This window comes from Pelophylax lessonae, assembly GCF_965119305.1.
Source record: "Pelophylax lessonae genome assembly, chromosome: 5".
In the NCBI taxonomy this organism is placed as follows: domain Eukaryota; kingdom Metazoa; phylum Chordata; class Amphibia; order Anura; family Ranidae; genus Pelophylax; species Pelophylax lessonae.
Window position 1 is genome coordinate 137759189 of NC_138772.1, and position 16417 is coordinate 137775605.

The 16417-nt window shown below is 46.0% G+C and overlaps 1 protein-coding gene across 1 annotated transcript in view; it reads left to right on the forward strand.

The window, feature by feature from the left end:
- TAX1BP1 (Tax1 binding protein 1) overlaps positions 1-16417 on the forward strand; it is a 250625-nt gene that overhangs the window by 87385 nt on the left and 146823 nt on the right. Inside the window, exon 4 of the mRNA XM_082257735.1 lies at positions 6237-6424. Within this exon, the coding sequence (XP_082113861.1) occupies positions 6237-6424 (188 nt within the window). The remainder of the gene's footprint in view (positions 1-6236; positions 6425-16417) is intronic.

Below are 16417 nucleotides of genomic sequence, written 5' to 3' on the forward strand. Positions count from 1 at the left end.
CTTCGGACATGTATGAGGTGTCTGGGATTGATGGTTTCGGCGTTCGAGGCGATTCCCTTCGCCCAGTTTCACACACGGGATCTTCAGGCGGAGATCCTGGCCAAGTGGGACGGGCGTCCGCAATCTCTGGATCTGCGGATTTCGTTGAGCCGCTTCTCCCGAAGGGGTCTTTTGTGGTGGCTCCAGTCCCCGGCGGTGTCGGGGGGCAAGTCTTTTCGTCCTTTGTCGTGGACGGTGATCACCACGGATGCCAGCCTGTCGGGCTGGGGTGGTGTTCTGGGCGTTCTGTCCGCCCAGGGAACTTGGTCGGTGGAGGAATCCTCCCTTCCGATCAACATTCTGGAATTGTGAGCAATAAATCTCTGCCTTCTGCGTTGGACGGACAGACTTCAGGGCCGTCCGGTTCGGGTGCAGACGGACAATGCCACAGCGGTGGCCTACATCAACCACCAAGGGGGCACCAGGAGTGCCCGAGCGGCTCGGGAAGTGGCCGACATTCTGTCTTGGGCCGAGACGCACGTCCCGGCGATATCTGCAGTTCACATTCCGGGGGTGGAGAACTGGCAGGCGGACTATCTGAGTCGCCAGACCCTGGACCAGGGAGAATGGTCCCTTCACCCAAGTGTCTTTCAGATGCTGTGCGCGAAGTGGGGTTCCCCAGATGTGGACCTGTTCGCGTCTCGTCTAAACAACAAGGTGGAAAGGTTTGTGGCAAGGACGCGCGATCCTCGGGCAGACGCCTCAGACGCGTTAGTGGTGCCCTGGCATCAGTATCGTCTGATGTATGCCTTTCCACCGATTCAGCTGCTGTCCAGGCTCCTTCGCAGGTTGGCCTCGGAACCGCACACGGTGATTCTGGTGGCGCCAGACTGGCCTCGCCGATCTTGGTACGCAGACCTCGTGAATCTGGCGGTCGACGCTCCGTGGCGTCTACCTCTTCGAGGAGATCTCCTGTCTCAAGGACCGATATTCCATCCTGCTTTACAGTCGCTGGCTTTAACGGCCTGGCTGTTGAAAGCCAGATCCTGAAGGATAGGGGTCTCTCCCCTGAGGACATTCCCACTTTGATTAAGGCTAGGAGGGCCTCTTTGGGGAAGATTTACTACCGTACTTGGAAGGCGTATTTTGCCTGGTGTGAGTCCCAGGGGGTATTCCCCTCGCTCATACTCGGTATCGAGAGTGTTGACTTTCCTTCAAACGGGCGTGGACCAGCGTTTGGCGTTGGCCACGATTAAGGGTCAGATTTCTGCGCTGGCCGTTCTCTTTCAACGCCCTGTGGCGTCTAATTCTTTGGTTAGCACCTTTGTTCAGGGGGTGCGACACTTGGCCCCTCCTCGGAGGGATCCTTTACCTCCATGGGTCTTGAACCTTGTTCTGTCCGTGTTACAGCATGCTCCCTTTGAGAAGATCAGGGAGATCTCGTTGTCTCTGTTGTCCAAGGTTGCCTTTTTGGTAGCGATCACTTCGGCTCGCAGGGTGTCTGAGCTGGCGGCCTTGTCCTGCAGCTCTCCCTACTTGGTGATTCAATTGGATAAGGTGGTCTTACGACCTAACTCTTCTTTTCTTCCGAAGAGGATCTCGGAATTTCACCTCAATGAGGACATTGTCTTGCCTTCGCTTTGCGCGAAGCCTAAGCATCCAAAGGAGGTGGCTTTGCATTCCTTGGATGTTGTTCGGGCGATCAGGGTTTATCTGTCATCGACGAAATCCTTTCGCAAGTCGGATTCTCTAATTGTCCTTCCAGAGGGTCCTCGGAAGGGCATGGCAGCGTCGGCTGCGACCATCGCCAAATGGATCAGACAGACCATTGTGCAAGCCTATGCTTTGAAGGGGAAGGGTCCTCCTTTCCCTGTGAAGGCGCACTCTACCAGGTCTCTGAGTACGTCTTGGGCCTATCGCCATCAGGCCTCTGTGGCCCAGGTGTGTAAGGCGGCGACTTGGTCGTCCGTTCACACCTTCTCCAAATTTTACAAGGTGGATGTTCAGGCATCGGCAGATGCTTCCTTTGGCCGTAAAGTTCTTAGTGCGGCAGTGCCTTAGGGTCCCTTGTTTTGGGTCCTTGGCTGTTGGGGTATTTTTACCCCTAGGTTACTTGTTCTTTCCTGGGTTGTTGCTCCTGTTGAGCACGTTTTCCTGTTGCCCAGTTGGTTATCTTACTTTGGTAAGGTTCCTTTCTCTGATGTGGGTACTGCGTTGCTTTAGGCGCGGCTTCGTTTTTCTAACCCCTCATGTCTACACTGCTCTGGGACGTCCCCATTAGTGAAGATTATGAAGTGGCGGCGACTGTCGGAGGACGTAAGAGAAAACGGAATTTTTGTAAAATCTTACCGTAAAATTCCTTTCTCTGAGTCCTCCGAAAGTCGCCGCCCCGCCCCTCTTTTGGGGTTTGTTTATGTACTCTACTGCTATGCTACTGAAACTGAGTTGAGAATGCAGGAAGCAGGGAGGTATTGACTAAGGGGACCGCCCCCTAGGGGTGTGATATGCTAAAAGCTTTTTTATTAACAAATCTTGTTGCCTAGCTACTCCTACGGAGCAAAGGTCAATACCCCATTAGTGAAGATTATGAAGTGGCGGCGACTGTCGGAGGACTCAGAGAAAGGAATTTTACGGTAAGATTTTACAAAAATTCCGTTTTCTTCAGTGTTGTCACATGAAAAGTTATAATGAAAGATTTACAAAAATGCGAGGGGTGTACTCACTTTTGTGAGATACTGTATATAACCCTGCCGATCATTAGTGGGATACACACAACTTATCTGTGACATTCTTTGGCCACAATTTAAGAGACTGGATTTACCAATACTGCAAAGTGCATCCTGAGAAAGCCCTCTATATAGGCAAAACGCGTTGATCCACGTTTCACACATTGGGCTACATATTGAGGCACAGAAGGGTTGAATCTAGAGTGTTGTTATAACATACTTTTATGGAGTTATTTTTTTAAACTTTATATTAATAAAGAATTTGGAATAATTGTACATTGTATTACACGTGTATTGTTTGTAGGCACCTTTTAAAATACCCCTTTTTCCCATAATCGTTATGGGGACCCACTTTCTATAGACTCTAATAAGGATTATTGCAGAGTCTGAATCCCTTTAGACCTGATTAACCTTTTGGGAGTATCTCACCAAAAATTACATTTTTGTTAGAGGATGCCTAAAATCAGACTTGTATCTTAGTGCAGACTTCGGGGAAAATCAGTGAGTCAATTACACAGACAGAAAATTACTGGGGGTTGTTGTGTACACAATCTGTGTACAGAAGGTCTCCAGGTTGCCAAATTGAATTACTTTTTTTACAGAAAATTACAGCACTGCAGACTGAAAAGAAAAGGTTATTTTTAAAAACCTTCAATCACAATATGGCTTTTGTAGCAATTCTATATCCTATTTTGTTTATTTCTATATAAATTTGGTGTGCCCCCCCCCCCCCCCCCCCCACACACACACACACAAAAGTGGAGTTACCATTTAAATGCTGGTCAGCTAAGGCCTCATGCAAGAAATGCTTTGAGTTGCCATTTGAAGGCAACTACCAGTGCTAACTGTAGGCACCGTATGCCTTTTTTCAGTAGCACTTCCACTCCTGTTGTTATCAAGGGTTCCTTTCTTCCCTCCCAGTATTCCAATACCAGGTCTAAGCCTGGAGTGTACATTTTTAAGAAGACATAGCCCTCCAAACTAGCCAAAACTGGTTCCATTGCCTCCTAGCAGTGATGGAGCACCCCCACCTCTAAAGGTAGGGGGACATTTGTTGGCTTTCTTGGCCTTCCCATCCCAGAAGATCTCAGATGCATGGGTTCAGAGTGTCCTTTCCAGGACCTACAAACTGGAGTTTCGCAGACTGCCTCCCTCTTCTTCTGTTTTCTCAACTCCTGTCACAGTGAGTGGATCTGATTTCTGCTGTCCAATAGCTCTTTTCTCAGGGGATCATCACTCCTATACCAAGAGAAAGTCCTTCAGACTTTAGGGGGGCCAGACTAGAGCCCATTGTTTGTGTCAGTGGTAGGAATAGTGGCCCATTGTTGGTGTTAGTGGGAGATATTGTGCCCTTTTGTTGGTTTCAGAATAGTTCCCCATTATATGTGTCAGCAACAGGAATTATGTCCCGTTGTTAATGTCATTGGAGGGAATAGTGCCTCAAGGGCCAGATAAAGGCAAGCAAAGGGCTGCATCTGGCCCCTGGGCCACAGTTTGGAGACTGCTACTATAGACAATCAGCATTACTAATTTTTCATATTTCCTTTTGGCTTGTCCACAGGCTCATAGGTTTTCACCAAGCTTGGCCCGGTCTTGGCTTTGCTCTGTGCACAGGAGATTTAGGTTGTAGGGTACCTGGGAGACTTTCTGCTAAACTAAAAGTTCTCCATGCCCCATTAGAATCCAACAGACTGCAGACTTTGCAAAGCTTTTATTGCATCTTGGAATTCAGGAAATTATTCTTAGACTCACCCCACAAAGTCGGGGGGCCTGGGCCTGGGCCTGGCTTTGAACATGGCCTTGCCCAAAATCTTCTGTCTCTTTACTCCTAATGCCTGGGCACAGGGAATGTCCTGATTTTGTGTATGTATGATAGTCTTGGGTTTATTGCCTGCCTCCTTCGAGGCTGTGCCAAAATTCAATTTCACCCCAGTCTGTTGCAACTCAACATTCTGGCAGTGTGGGAAAAACAGACTTGGGTCTTGTTCCCATTTGTATTCACACCCTACAACTTTTCAGTTTTAGAGTGGAGAGAGATTAGAACACCTGTCAGGTTTTTGTTGCTGTCTTTGCCCCCATTAGGGAGGTTCACCCTCTTTTTGTCATGTTTACTACTATCATCAAAAGTGAAAGTAAAAAAAATCCCAAATTTTGGTTTGTCCACAGAACAGTAATATGGGTGAAATCTTACAATGGGGACACTAGTTCTGGTGACTCTTGTGACAATCAAGGATTCCCTCACTTCGGGGGATTTCCTCTCGCTTTCTGTTTTGGCTTCAAGACAAGAAGCAAAGGGAAATTAGTCACAGTTGGTGAAAAAGAAAACCTGACCGGCTTTATAACCCTCCCTTCCGTTATCCAAAATGAAGAATATTTTTTACATTTAGTTCTACTTTAAAGCACACTCTACCAGATCTATTAGTGCTTCGTGTGCATCAGGCTTCTGTTTCTCAGATTCACAAGGCTGCCACCTGGGCTTCTGTTCACACATTTGTTAAAGGAGAAGTATAACCAAAGCTATTTTGGCTAAAGCCCACTGTGTGCTTACATCAGAGCTGGTCCAGACTCTGTACAGATCCCGACTATATGGTCGAGATCCGCCCAGATGCTTGGACCGGCAGCTGGCTCAGGCTCTTAGCGAGCCACTGAGAGCCTGAGCCACCTCCACAGCTCAGCGCTCCAGTGAGTACTGGAGGGGCAGAGCAGAATGCCGGTGACTGACAGTAATTGGCTCTCTGCTCACTGAAGGAGAACTGAGCAATCAGCTGTGTTTGATTGCTCAGTTCTCAGTCTTAGAGCCAGTGGGGGACAGATGCAGCATGGAATCGATGCTGCATCCACCTAGGCAAGTATCATTTTTTTTTTTTTTTTAACAAGCCCATACTTTTCTTTTAAGTTCTACCAGGTGGCTGTTCAGGCCTCCTCTGCTACATGCTTTCTGGAGTCTGTCAAGCCTTTTTGAGCCATTTGTGGGCCTGTAGGTGTTTTCCATCCCTCAGTTAGACTGGTTTTGGATATCGAAGTCCTAATGATTAAAGAGTTGGTGTCCTGTACTATTGACTAAGAATATTGGGTTTTTTGCTTCCAAGTAAAATAGCAATTTTGACTTCAGCTTATTGGATTACAGGACAGAACTCAAGCTCCTTAAACATTATGACTGGGTTAAATGCACCTATCTTTAGGTGATTGGACACTGGCAAAAAAGAATGTTGCAGGGACATTCTCCTATATATAACTCTTTCCACACCCTTAGTTTTGTAGAAAGCAATAGAGAGATCATAGGAACAGAGGGAAGAGACCGGTGCCCTGTGCTGTACTACAAGAAATCAATTTTTCCTGGAGTTCATTTTTAAGTTAGAAATATGGAAGCTGCCATTGTGCACTTGTTTTTAAAGTAGCAAGTAATTATTTTTTTTTCCAAGTTTTATTAAAATAAAAATGATCAAGCTTCAAGATGGTGGTAGGGTTATATTTAAAAACTAGAAAAGCAGGACTTTAACCGCAAATGTAACTTTTTGTTTCACATTTCAGGATACTATCTTCCTAACGATGATGGTGAGTTCTATCAGTTCTGTTATGTGACACATAAAGGTGAGATCCGGGGAGCAAGCACACCTTTCCAGTTTCGTACATCATCTCCTGTAGATGAGTTGTTAACCATGGAAGATGAAGGTCATTCAGACATGTTGGTGGTGACTACAAAAGCTGGCTTGCTGGAGGTATGTCAGTATTTTTTTTTACTTTGATACCTTTTGCATTGCCTTTTTCTCTGTATGTTCATCTCTGAACCTGAGAAGAGGAGGGTCAAGGCCACTCTTTGCAATTCCATTTTTTTTAAATATTCCTTTATATTCACTTTAAATCAGTTTTATATTAAGGTACAGTAATAAAAAAAAGTCATTCAGGAATCGTGTGGGAAAGATTAAATATCACTGTAAAGCATCAAGGTAATAGTAAACCGTAACTAGGAGAAACAGGATGTACATGGTTTGTATGTTCTAGGAAGGTTGTCTAGGTAAACATAGGATCAGTCACCGTTCTTGTATGAAGGGGTAGGTGTAAAGATGGATATGAAGGTTGTAATATTTTGTTGAGCTAACCAGAAAGATACCATGTTTGATTTTAAACTTGGTAAAGAAAAGTTGGCCCACGAAGGAAAAAAAGAAGGGGATGGTTGTTTAGGAGATATACGGGTTCGATATATCTTAGGATATGTGAAGGGATAATGCGGTTGTAGAGTAACTTCCCAGTGAGCAGTAGAGCATGGGTGTCCAACCTGTGGCCTTCCAGCTGTTGCGGAACTACAGGACCCATTAAGCATTGCAACGAACGTCCCATGAGGCAATGCAAGGCTGACAGTTGCAAGCATAACTCCCAAAGGGAGAGTCATGATGGGACTTTACGCAACAGCGGGAGGGCCGCAGGTTGGACACCCAAGCAGTAGAGGATATTTAGCTTTGAAGTCTGTTTAGAGGGAGAGAGATTTAGAGTAGTATAGCCAAATAATCCATTGTTTGAGTGTTTCCGACGCTAGAATTTCTGCCATACACATAGTGAAATTAACCGAGCTCAGCTATAACGATAAGGAAGAGAAGACAGTGTTTCCCAGCGGGAGGGTATTAGCTGGCAGGCATCTGGAATTGATGTAATAATATATTTCTCTTACGTCCTCTGACAGTTACAGCCCAGTCCAATCAGCCTTCACTATTGGGTAATGGCAACCGATGCAGGAGTAGCTAGGCAGTGAAAAAGTTAATACAACCAGACTTTTACACTTGACCCACCCCTAGGGGCTGTCCCACATACATTACCCTGCTCACCTCATCTCATGCTCTGTTTTTTGCTGCCTAGCTTCAGGAGTAAATCTAGGTTACCCAGCTGAGACCTAGGTCTCAGTTTTTCTACTTTTTTCTTTATAAGAAGTGTTTTATTTTCTTTCATTCACTCACTATCGCCAGTTAGTCAGGGGGACCCCTGGAGGACTACAAGCGACAGCAGAGCTGGGCCTCGCACTGGGTAATATAAACCCTTATGGTTTCCCAGCCTGCCACGAGCGTCGCAGGTCTGCGGTGCGCCCAGGCCTCGCCACGACTGTGCCCCTCTGGCTGGGGACGAGCCTGCGAAGATACTTCGCCAGAATGTCTCAACTTTGGTACGCCCTGGGTTAATAGCGTCCCTTCCTGGCTGACGGCACCCCACTTAGGGTGGGAGGTGTTTCCTGTCTTGGAGAGGAGCCCGCGATTTGTGGTATGGTGAGTGATGCTACCCCCTTGTACTGGGACAGTCTGCGGGGGTGTCATGTGGGCCCACTCCTAGGGGATGACAGACATTAAGGTCTCTGTAATATACCCATCCCCGACCGTTTTCTGGGCTGGCCCCGCTGGGGGCACTATGCGCACTGATGAGAGAGTGCGTGGGGGAGTGTGGGGGCTTGCTTCATGTCTGGGGGGTCCCTGGCAGCTGTCCCCGTGGTGGTCAGCGTGTTTCTGCGGTCAGAACTTGGCGCCGATCTTTCGGTCGCCGTTTTGGGTAAGGGCAGGCTTCTAGCCTCACTGTGGGGGCAGCGGCCATTTGTTTCTCCCCTTTGGCGCTGTTCGGGTGCCATCTTGGATTTGGGCAGCTGCCGTGTGAGGGCAGTGGCCATCTTTAATCTCTCCTCTCCCTTACTGATAGGCAGGCAGGGCTGGGGCGGCCCTAGTGCATTACATCACTTCCCTTTCTTCACTGCAGCAGCGCGTGGAGGTCTGGTACAGTACACTGTGAAACAAAATCTCCTGCGCTCGAGTGTCTGATGGAGTAAAAAGAGGTGCACTACAAACTCAGGTGTTGAAAGAGCTATTGGTCTTGCTGCCCCCTTCAGGATCAAGGGTATCCAGAACCAACTGGTAGAAAAGACAAAAAAAGAAAAAGAGGGGCGCACCGACCTAGTGCATTACCATAAAAATATTCTGTTCCCCGGCACTTTCTGGATGCACACAATAGTAGTGTTGAAGGCTTGAGGGTCTTTGGGATAGAGGCCATCAACAAAGATTTGGATAGTGGCCTCAAGTACCAAAGGCCTCTGTACCAGAGAGGCCTATTGGATATTCACCCTGGGGTCTCTTGCCCCCAAGGGTTTGAATGAGGAGATCGAGCTTCACACAGTCGCGTGAATCTCTCTTCTTTCTTCCTCCCCCCACCCCCCCCTTTTTCCTCTGTGGTACAGTCATCCGGGTTGGATGGCTGTGATAGTCCAACTTTGGCCATCAGTATTGGCATTCTTTCATGCACATAATGAATAGCTGGTATTGGTTTAAATATATTTACCATATTACACATGTCTGCATAGTGACACTTTTGTCCTCTTGCGGTTTGTCCATGTGTGCACACGCACACAGACCAGTCATTCAAGTTTACAGCCCTTATCATTTTTTGGGTGGCGGCTTACCCTTTGCCTTCTCCCCCCCCCTTTTTTTTTTTTTCCCTTCTTTTGTCTAAATGTGGACAATGATGACATAATGGCCACTCTTCGCTTGCACCATTATTTTGAGCAAGATACAAAAATAAAAATAATAATAAAAAGTATATATTTAAATATAAACATATACATATTTATATACGCTTCATGATTGTTGTTGTTATTATATATACTTTTTATATGTGGCTTATTTTCATTTCTAATTTTTAATTTTTTCATCTGTTATTTATTACTATTATTATTGTTATCATTATTTAATCAATTAATTATTTATCATTATCCATCATTCTTGATTATTATTATTAGGTTCCAACCACATTCATATGCTCCACGAGCCCATATTAATTGTGTCATCATCGTTCACGATCCTGAGCCGCCTGACTGTAAACTACAGACATGTAGTATCATTATCATTTCCACATAGAGATGCAGGGAGGAGGGCGGGGTCGGGTGAGCGCCGCCCTGCCCATATCTTCTGTCGTTCTGTGAAGCCAGTGATCTGTGGGTAAATGGACCGTACAGCGCCCCGTAGTAGACAGCGGAAGTGACGCGGGTGGAACGCACCCACCCGCACTTCCGGTCTTCTACTTCCGGGTGCGGGTTGGCGTGCGTCCCAGAGGAAAGACACAGCCATTTGAATGGGGGTTTGTCAAGCACACAGTGTACCATTCTGGTCCCGGTCAGCGGACATGTCACGGCGCCTTACCTTATATTAGGATCACAGGTACCACTTTGTATGCAGATGCCAATAGAGTCCCCGTGCACCATACCAAATACACTGTATATGTTTCATAATGTCCTATTTCTAAATGCCCCACTTCCATGGACAATGTCTCCCCTGCAGTATTGCAGGTCAGGGGTGATTGACACTGATCTGCTTGCTGTTATACTGAAGATACACAAGTAAGGCAGTGGAGTATTCATTTGAACCTACAGAGATTTAAGGTATTGAGTGTTTGTGTATATATATATATATATATATATATATATATATAATTTTTTTTTTTTTTTTTTCAATGTATTATTCATCACATTTGGTTTTCTATTTTTCATTTCATGTTTGAACAAGTGTTTCATTTGCTGTATATTCTGCTGCTGATCACACAGTCCGAGCTGGCCTTGGAAGGTGGGCGTGATTTGGCCCGGGCTGGACAAGTGTCCCTGCCCCCCCCCCTCGTCCATGTTCCTTCCCTGTCCCAGTACCCCCACTCCTCCCTCCCTTCCCTTCTTGCTGTCTTTTCTATTCTATGAGTCCCATTTCCCCCTTCCCCTTTCCCCTCCCCTTCCCTTTTCTTTTTCCCCCCCTCCCCTTTGTCCCGCCTTTGGGTTTGGGGCGAAGCAGGAAGAGGTGTGGCCAGCTCCCATTTAGTCTTCGGCCGTCCAGCTTGTGATCCAGCAGCACTTTTTCTGGCTCTGAGGAAGGGGGTTCGCCCCTGAAACGCGTCAGCCTAGCCACAGCAGCCCCATGCGACCATCTGCATGTCCATTCGCTACATTTGGGACCTGGCTACCTTGAAGATTACATATGCTATGTTGATGTGTGTTGAATCACACCAGTCTTGACAGTACACTGTGACACTGGGGGCTGATTTTTTCTGTTTTCCCTGGCATTTTCCCTGCAATACTTTCCTTTCTCTGCTCTAGTTAAGTTTACAGGGGTCTCTATCAGCGGTGTGGATTTGCGGTGGGAACCGCCGATTTAAAGGGTCAGTGTCCCAAAAAATTTTTTGTGTGCACATGGACTCACAGGACAGCAAATTCCCTCCAGACCTGGTTAGGGCTTCAGGGTCACCTGAATCTTCTTCCATGGCCTCCTTATCTGCTGAACTTGCGACTTAAGCATCTATGGTGGATCTGCTGATGTCAGAACACGCTACTCAAAAACGGCTGATGCCCTCTCAATCTTCTGACTCAGAGCCTGACTTGGTTGCCATGGACAACCTCCCCCTGGGGGGTCCCTGTCCTCGCATTCAGATAGGGAAGGAGGAGTCTTCCTCCAATGCGGCCCGGGAACGCGCTATGATGGATGCACTCATTTCTTCTGTCAGGGAGACCTTAAATATTGTAGTAGAACCCTCTCAGTCAGGTAAGTGGGTTTCTTTCGGGTCCCGCAAGGCACAGAGGTCGGGTCAGGTTTTTCCCTGTCCCGAGGAGTTTCACAACACAGTGAACGAACAATGGCGTCACATAAAACATATGCTGACAGTACCTAAGCGCTTCCAGTACTCACCGTTTTTTAAAGACCCGGCAGACAGGCGAACGGAAACGCTTTCCCGCCATATCTTTTTGTTGGCGGGTTCCCTACTCAAACCGGTTTTCGCTTCTGTGATGGTGTCTCAGGCAGGCACCGAGTGGCTCAAGGAGCGAAGCTTGCATCCTGGTGGTGGAATCTGCCCCCCCCTGCTGCCCTCGATCTGGTGGATCAAATGGCCCACGCCGTATTGTATCTATGTGATGCGGCTTTGGATGAGGCTCCTTTGGTCGCAAGGCTGTCTGCGGTGGGGGTCGCTATCTGTCGCATTATGTGGCTAAAGTGTTGGTCGGCTGGCCACGCCTCCAAGAAAACTGTGTCAGATGTTCCATTTATGGGGAATCGACTTTTTGGGGATACTTTGGATGAAGTGATTAAGGGTCTTACGGGTGGTAAGAGTACCCTACTGCCCCAAAATTCTAGGGGTAAGCAGCCCCGCCCTCGGAGGGGTCCTTCCTTCAAGGCTTATCGGGGGGCCTTTTGTGCCTCAGGGTCACAGGACAAAGGAAAATCCTTCAAGGTCCCCAGGGGGACCAAGAAACCCTGGTCTGGTAAATCCAAGACGGGTCAGTCTGGCTTAGTGGCCCAGTCCTCCTCCCCCTGAAGGCACGCCCTCACCCGTTGTAGGAATAAAAACAAAAAGCAGAGCGCCGCTAAGTGTTATCAGTTTAATTAAAAGACTGCACTTGAGAAAGGAGCTTGCACGCCCTGTGAGGCTACTGCGCACGCTCGGAATCGTGTTGTGCAATTGGCTGCTGGATCTGTCACGCTGGGCTCCCCTATCTGTCGGCTCCGGATGTACTGAGGAGCAGGGCGCCCTTCTGAAGCCGCCAGCCATCCTACCCAACGGTCTCTCGGCTCACCAGGTGTCTCCCTCCTTCACCATCCCCTGCACCACCTCATGGAGCCACAAACATCCAGCCGTGGACCCCTGTGTTCCTGCAGACCACCTAACAGATGAGCTATTTTATACTGTTTTAAATGTGAGCAGTTTTCCTGTACCTGCCTTACCCTTTTAATTATGATAATTAATTAACAATTAATGCCTGATAAGGTATACAAAAAAAATAGGTACTGACTTCCAGAGGAATATGAGTATAAAAATGGGGGGAAAAAAGGATAAGTGGGACCTCAAGCTCCCCAAATGTAGAAGCTCTCACTGGGATTAAGGGAATGGAGAATGGGAAATGTTCTGGATTTTAGGGTACCAATACCTATCAATTTACATAAAGAAGATATTTTTTATAAAAAAATAACTTTATTGAATATGTAGAAAATTCACAAATATAATACATTGCAACAATGTGACAGAATTGACAGACAATTGGCACAACCAGTGCCGACTAAAAGTTATAAATTCAGGATGTGGAGGAAGTACGAAATATCTCCACAGTTTCTCTACATGTTTCGCAGACTAGGCCGCCGCTTCAGGAGAATATAATACATTTTTTATACAAAGATCTAAAAAATGAAACCAAGTAAATCAAAACATATCATATATCACCATAGTATGGGAAATTTTACAATGTGTATGGGGAGAGGCAGAGACCTTACCTATGGTCATGGTAAAGCGGGAAGGCCCAGGAAGGGAACAGAACCGTCAACACTCTCACCGGCGAGTATGGGAGACCTTAATTATAATATATACTGGTATATGAGTTGAAAAAATAATTTTGTAGGATGAATTGTCAAAGTGTATGAAAAATGAAGGGGGGACAGAAGGAAGGAAAAGGAAAAAAGAAAAAAAAAAAGGGAGGAAACAATGAGAGGGAAAGAAGAGAAAGGAGAAAAGGAAGGAAAAGAAATAGGAAGGGAAGGGGGTAGGGAAGATGGGGAGGAATAAAATGAAAGGGAAAAAGGGGAGAAAGAAGAAAAGGAAGGAACAAAAGGGAGGGGGAGGAAAGAAAAGAAAAGGGAGAGAACAGAAAGAGGGGGGGGGGAAGGAGAGGGGGAGGGACGAAAAGAGGGGGGATAAGAAGAGGAAGAAACGACGGGGGGGGGGGGGTAAAAGAAAGAGAGCAAAAGGTAGGAAATGAGAGGAGAAGAAAGGGAGGGGGGGAGGAGAAGGGGGGAAGAAAAGGAAACAGAAGAAGGTGAGAAGGAGGAAGAAGTAATAAGTAAGAGATGAAAAAAAGATATAAATAATATAATAAAACATACCAGATAGAAATATCAAAAATAAATGAATAAACCACACAGAGGGTTTGATGGTGCAAAATTGAGGGACCTGTGGTTGCTGTATAGGCAAAATTGCTTCAAAAGAAGGAAGGCATAGGGAAAACAGCACCGGACATGGTCCGTCTGTCTGGGTCCCTTAGGTCCATATACATTCACTTGCTGATGTTGTTAGTGCTTATAACAGTCAACGAAGTGGCAAAGTAAACCCCAAAATAGAGGAAGACTAGGTTTCCAAAGAACAGATTCCTTTATGAATAAAGGACTAAGTCCTGAAAAACAAATAGGAAAAATGCCAGATTGAAGTATAAATATCGTTGTTGATAGAAAGAGGAAATAATTTAGCCAGGTCCGTATAATTACCTCACGGGTCACCTCATTTGCGTCCTCTCTGTGCGGAGCATAAACAGCCGACGCCGCCATATTGTCGGCGTCAGCTATTTAGGTGTCTCCAGGTGTAACAAACTCAGCCACATCTAATGCGGCGAATGACGTTGTACACCTAGTCCCACTGTCAGTGCGCAGGCGTTGATTGAGGCGCAATCGCACTCTGCCGGATATCCGGCGGTAACTCGCGGAAGTGATCCGTCAGAACAGGGGACACATATCCGCCGGGGAGCATCGATCCTGCTCCGCACATCAGGACACCCAGCTTAAGTGGCCATAGGGAGAGAAATAAATGTATTATCAGCATGAAGAATATATTGTACAAAGCCCTCGATATGATGACATACAGTGCGTATATAAACAAATACAACTTAGAAAAAAATAAATTTGAACTTCAATACATATATATGCATGTATGTATGTATGTGTGTATGTGTATATATATATATATATATATATAAAATATATAATGTGTGTGTGTGTGTGTGTGTGTACATACATCCACATTATACAGTCAAGGCTAACAGTGTTAATCATAGACATGAAGTATGGTTGTTCAGGCCTATTCGCTCAAGGGTCAGGTGCCTCCTTTCCCTGTGAGGGCACATTCTACGAGGGCTCTCAGTGCCTCTTGGGCTTTTTGCCTTCAGACTTCTGTGGCTCAGGTGTGCAAAGCAGCGACTTGGTCGTTGGTGCACCCTTTCACTAAATTTTATAAACTTGACGTGATGGCATCTTCAGATGCTTCCTTTGGCCGCAAAGTTTTAAGTGTGGCAGTTGTTTGAAGAGATATGTTTTCTTATCTCTTTTACTGGGGGGTTTTTGGTTCGGGTTTAGCTCCTGTTGAGCTTTTGTTGCCCTGTTGGCTCAGTGGAGTTTTTGTCTTTTCCTCTGGCCCGTTTGACACATTGACTTTTTTTCTAGTTGGTTGCGTCTTCCCACCCCTCAAATCTGCACTGCTTTGGGTAGTCCCAATAGTGAAGTCTGATTGGACTGGGCTGCGACTGTCAGAGGACGTAAGAGAAAATCGTTTTTGTAAGAACTTACAGTAAAACTCTTTTCTCTGAGTCCTTTGACAGTCGCAGCCCGCGCCCCTCTGAATCTTTTCTTGGGGTTGATGCCTTCTGCTACTGCTTGCTACAAAACTGAGAGCATGAGATGAGGTGAGCAGGGTAATGTATGTGGGACAGCCCCTAGGGGTGTGTCAAGAGTAAAAGTCCGGTTGTATTAACTTTTTCACTGCCTAGCTACTCCTGCGGAGGTTGCCATTACCCAATAGTGAAGGCTGATTGGACTGGGCTGCGACTGTCAGAGGACTCAGAGAAAAGAGTTTTACTGTAAGTTCTTACAAAAACTCTGTTTTCTGGTTCTTCATAGGTCTAGGAAGGAGGTATATAATTGCAATTTCCAGGGGGGGTGTTGGGGAGTCTCTGTAAATTTAATTAATATCAAATAGTTTTTTGGGCCTTCTAAACTTTTACAAGATTTGTCTTGCATTGTCTGTATTGCTACATACTAACCACTCCTTTTTATTCTTTGAGAGGATTCAATGCCCAGCCATGACTGGGTCTACCTTTAAAATGTTTTATTTGTCTTCTTTTTACCTTTTTCTTTTTACTAGTCTGTGCCTGAGAACTCAGCTTGAGTGTCAAGGGTCAGAGGTCACCAAAAATCTGAAGTTTGCTGCCTGTTAAATGATAAATCTCACCAGCACACGGTTTTCCAGCTCCTCCGGGTATTCAGGTACGTCTCAAAAAATTAAAATATCCTCAAAAAACTAATTTATTTCAGTTGTTAAATTCAAAAAGTGAAACTCCTATATTATATAGATTCATTACACGCAGAGTGATATATTTCAAGCATTTCTTTCTTTAAGGTTGATGATTATGGCATACAGCTAGTGAAAACCCAAAATTCAGTATCTCAGAAAATTAGAATTACAGAAGACCAATAAAAAAAAAAAAAGGATTATTAATGCAGAAATGTTGGCTTACTGAAAAGTATGTCCATGTATAGTACAGTATGCCCTCAATGCTTGGTCGGGCTCTTTTTGCATGAATTACTGCATCAATGTGGCATGGCATGGAAGCGATCTGCCTGCGACACTGCTGAGGTGTTAAGGAAGCCCAGACTGCTTTGATAGCAGCCTTCAGCTCATCTGCATTGTTGGGTCTGGTGTCTCTCATCTTCCTTTTGACCATACCCCTCAGATTCCCTATGGGGTTTAGGTCAGTTGAGTTTGCTGGCCAATTATGCACAGTGATGTCATGATCATTAAACCAGGTATTGGTACTTTTGGCAGCGTAGGCAGGTGCCAATCCTGCTGGAAAATTAAATCAGCATCTCTATTAAGCTGGTTAGTAGCGGGAAGCATGAAGTGCTCTAGAATTTCCTGGTAGAGGCCTGCACTGACTTTGGACTTGATAAAACACAGTGGACCAA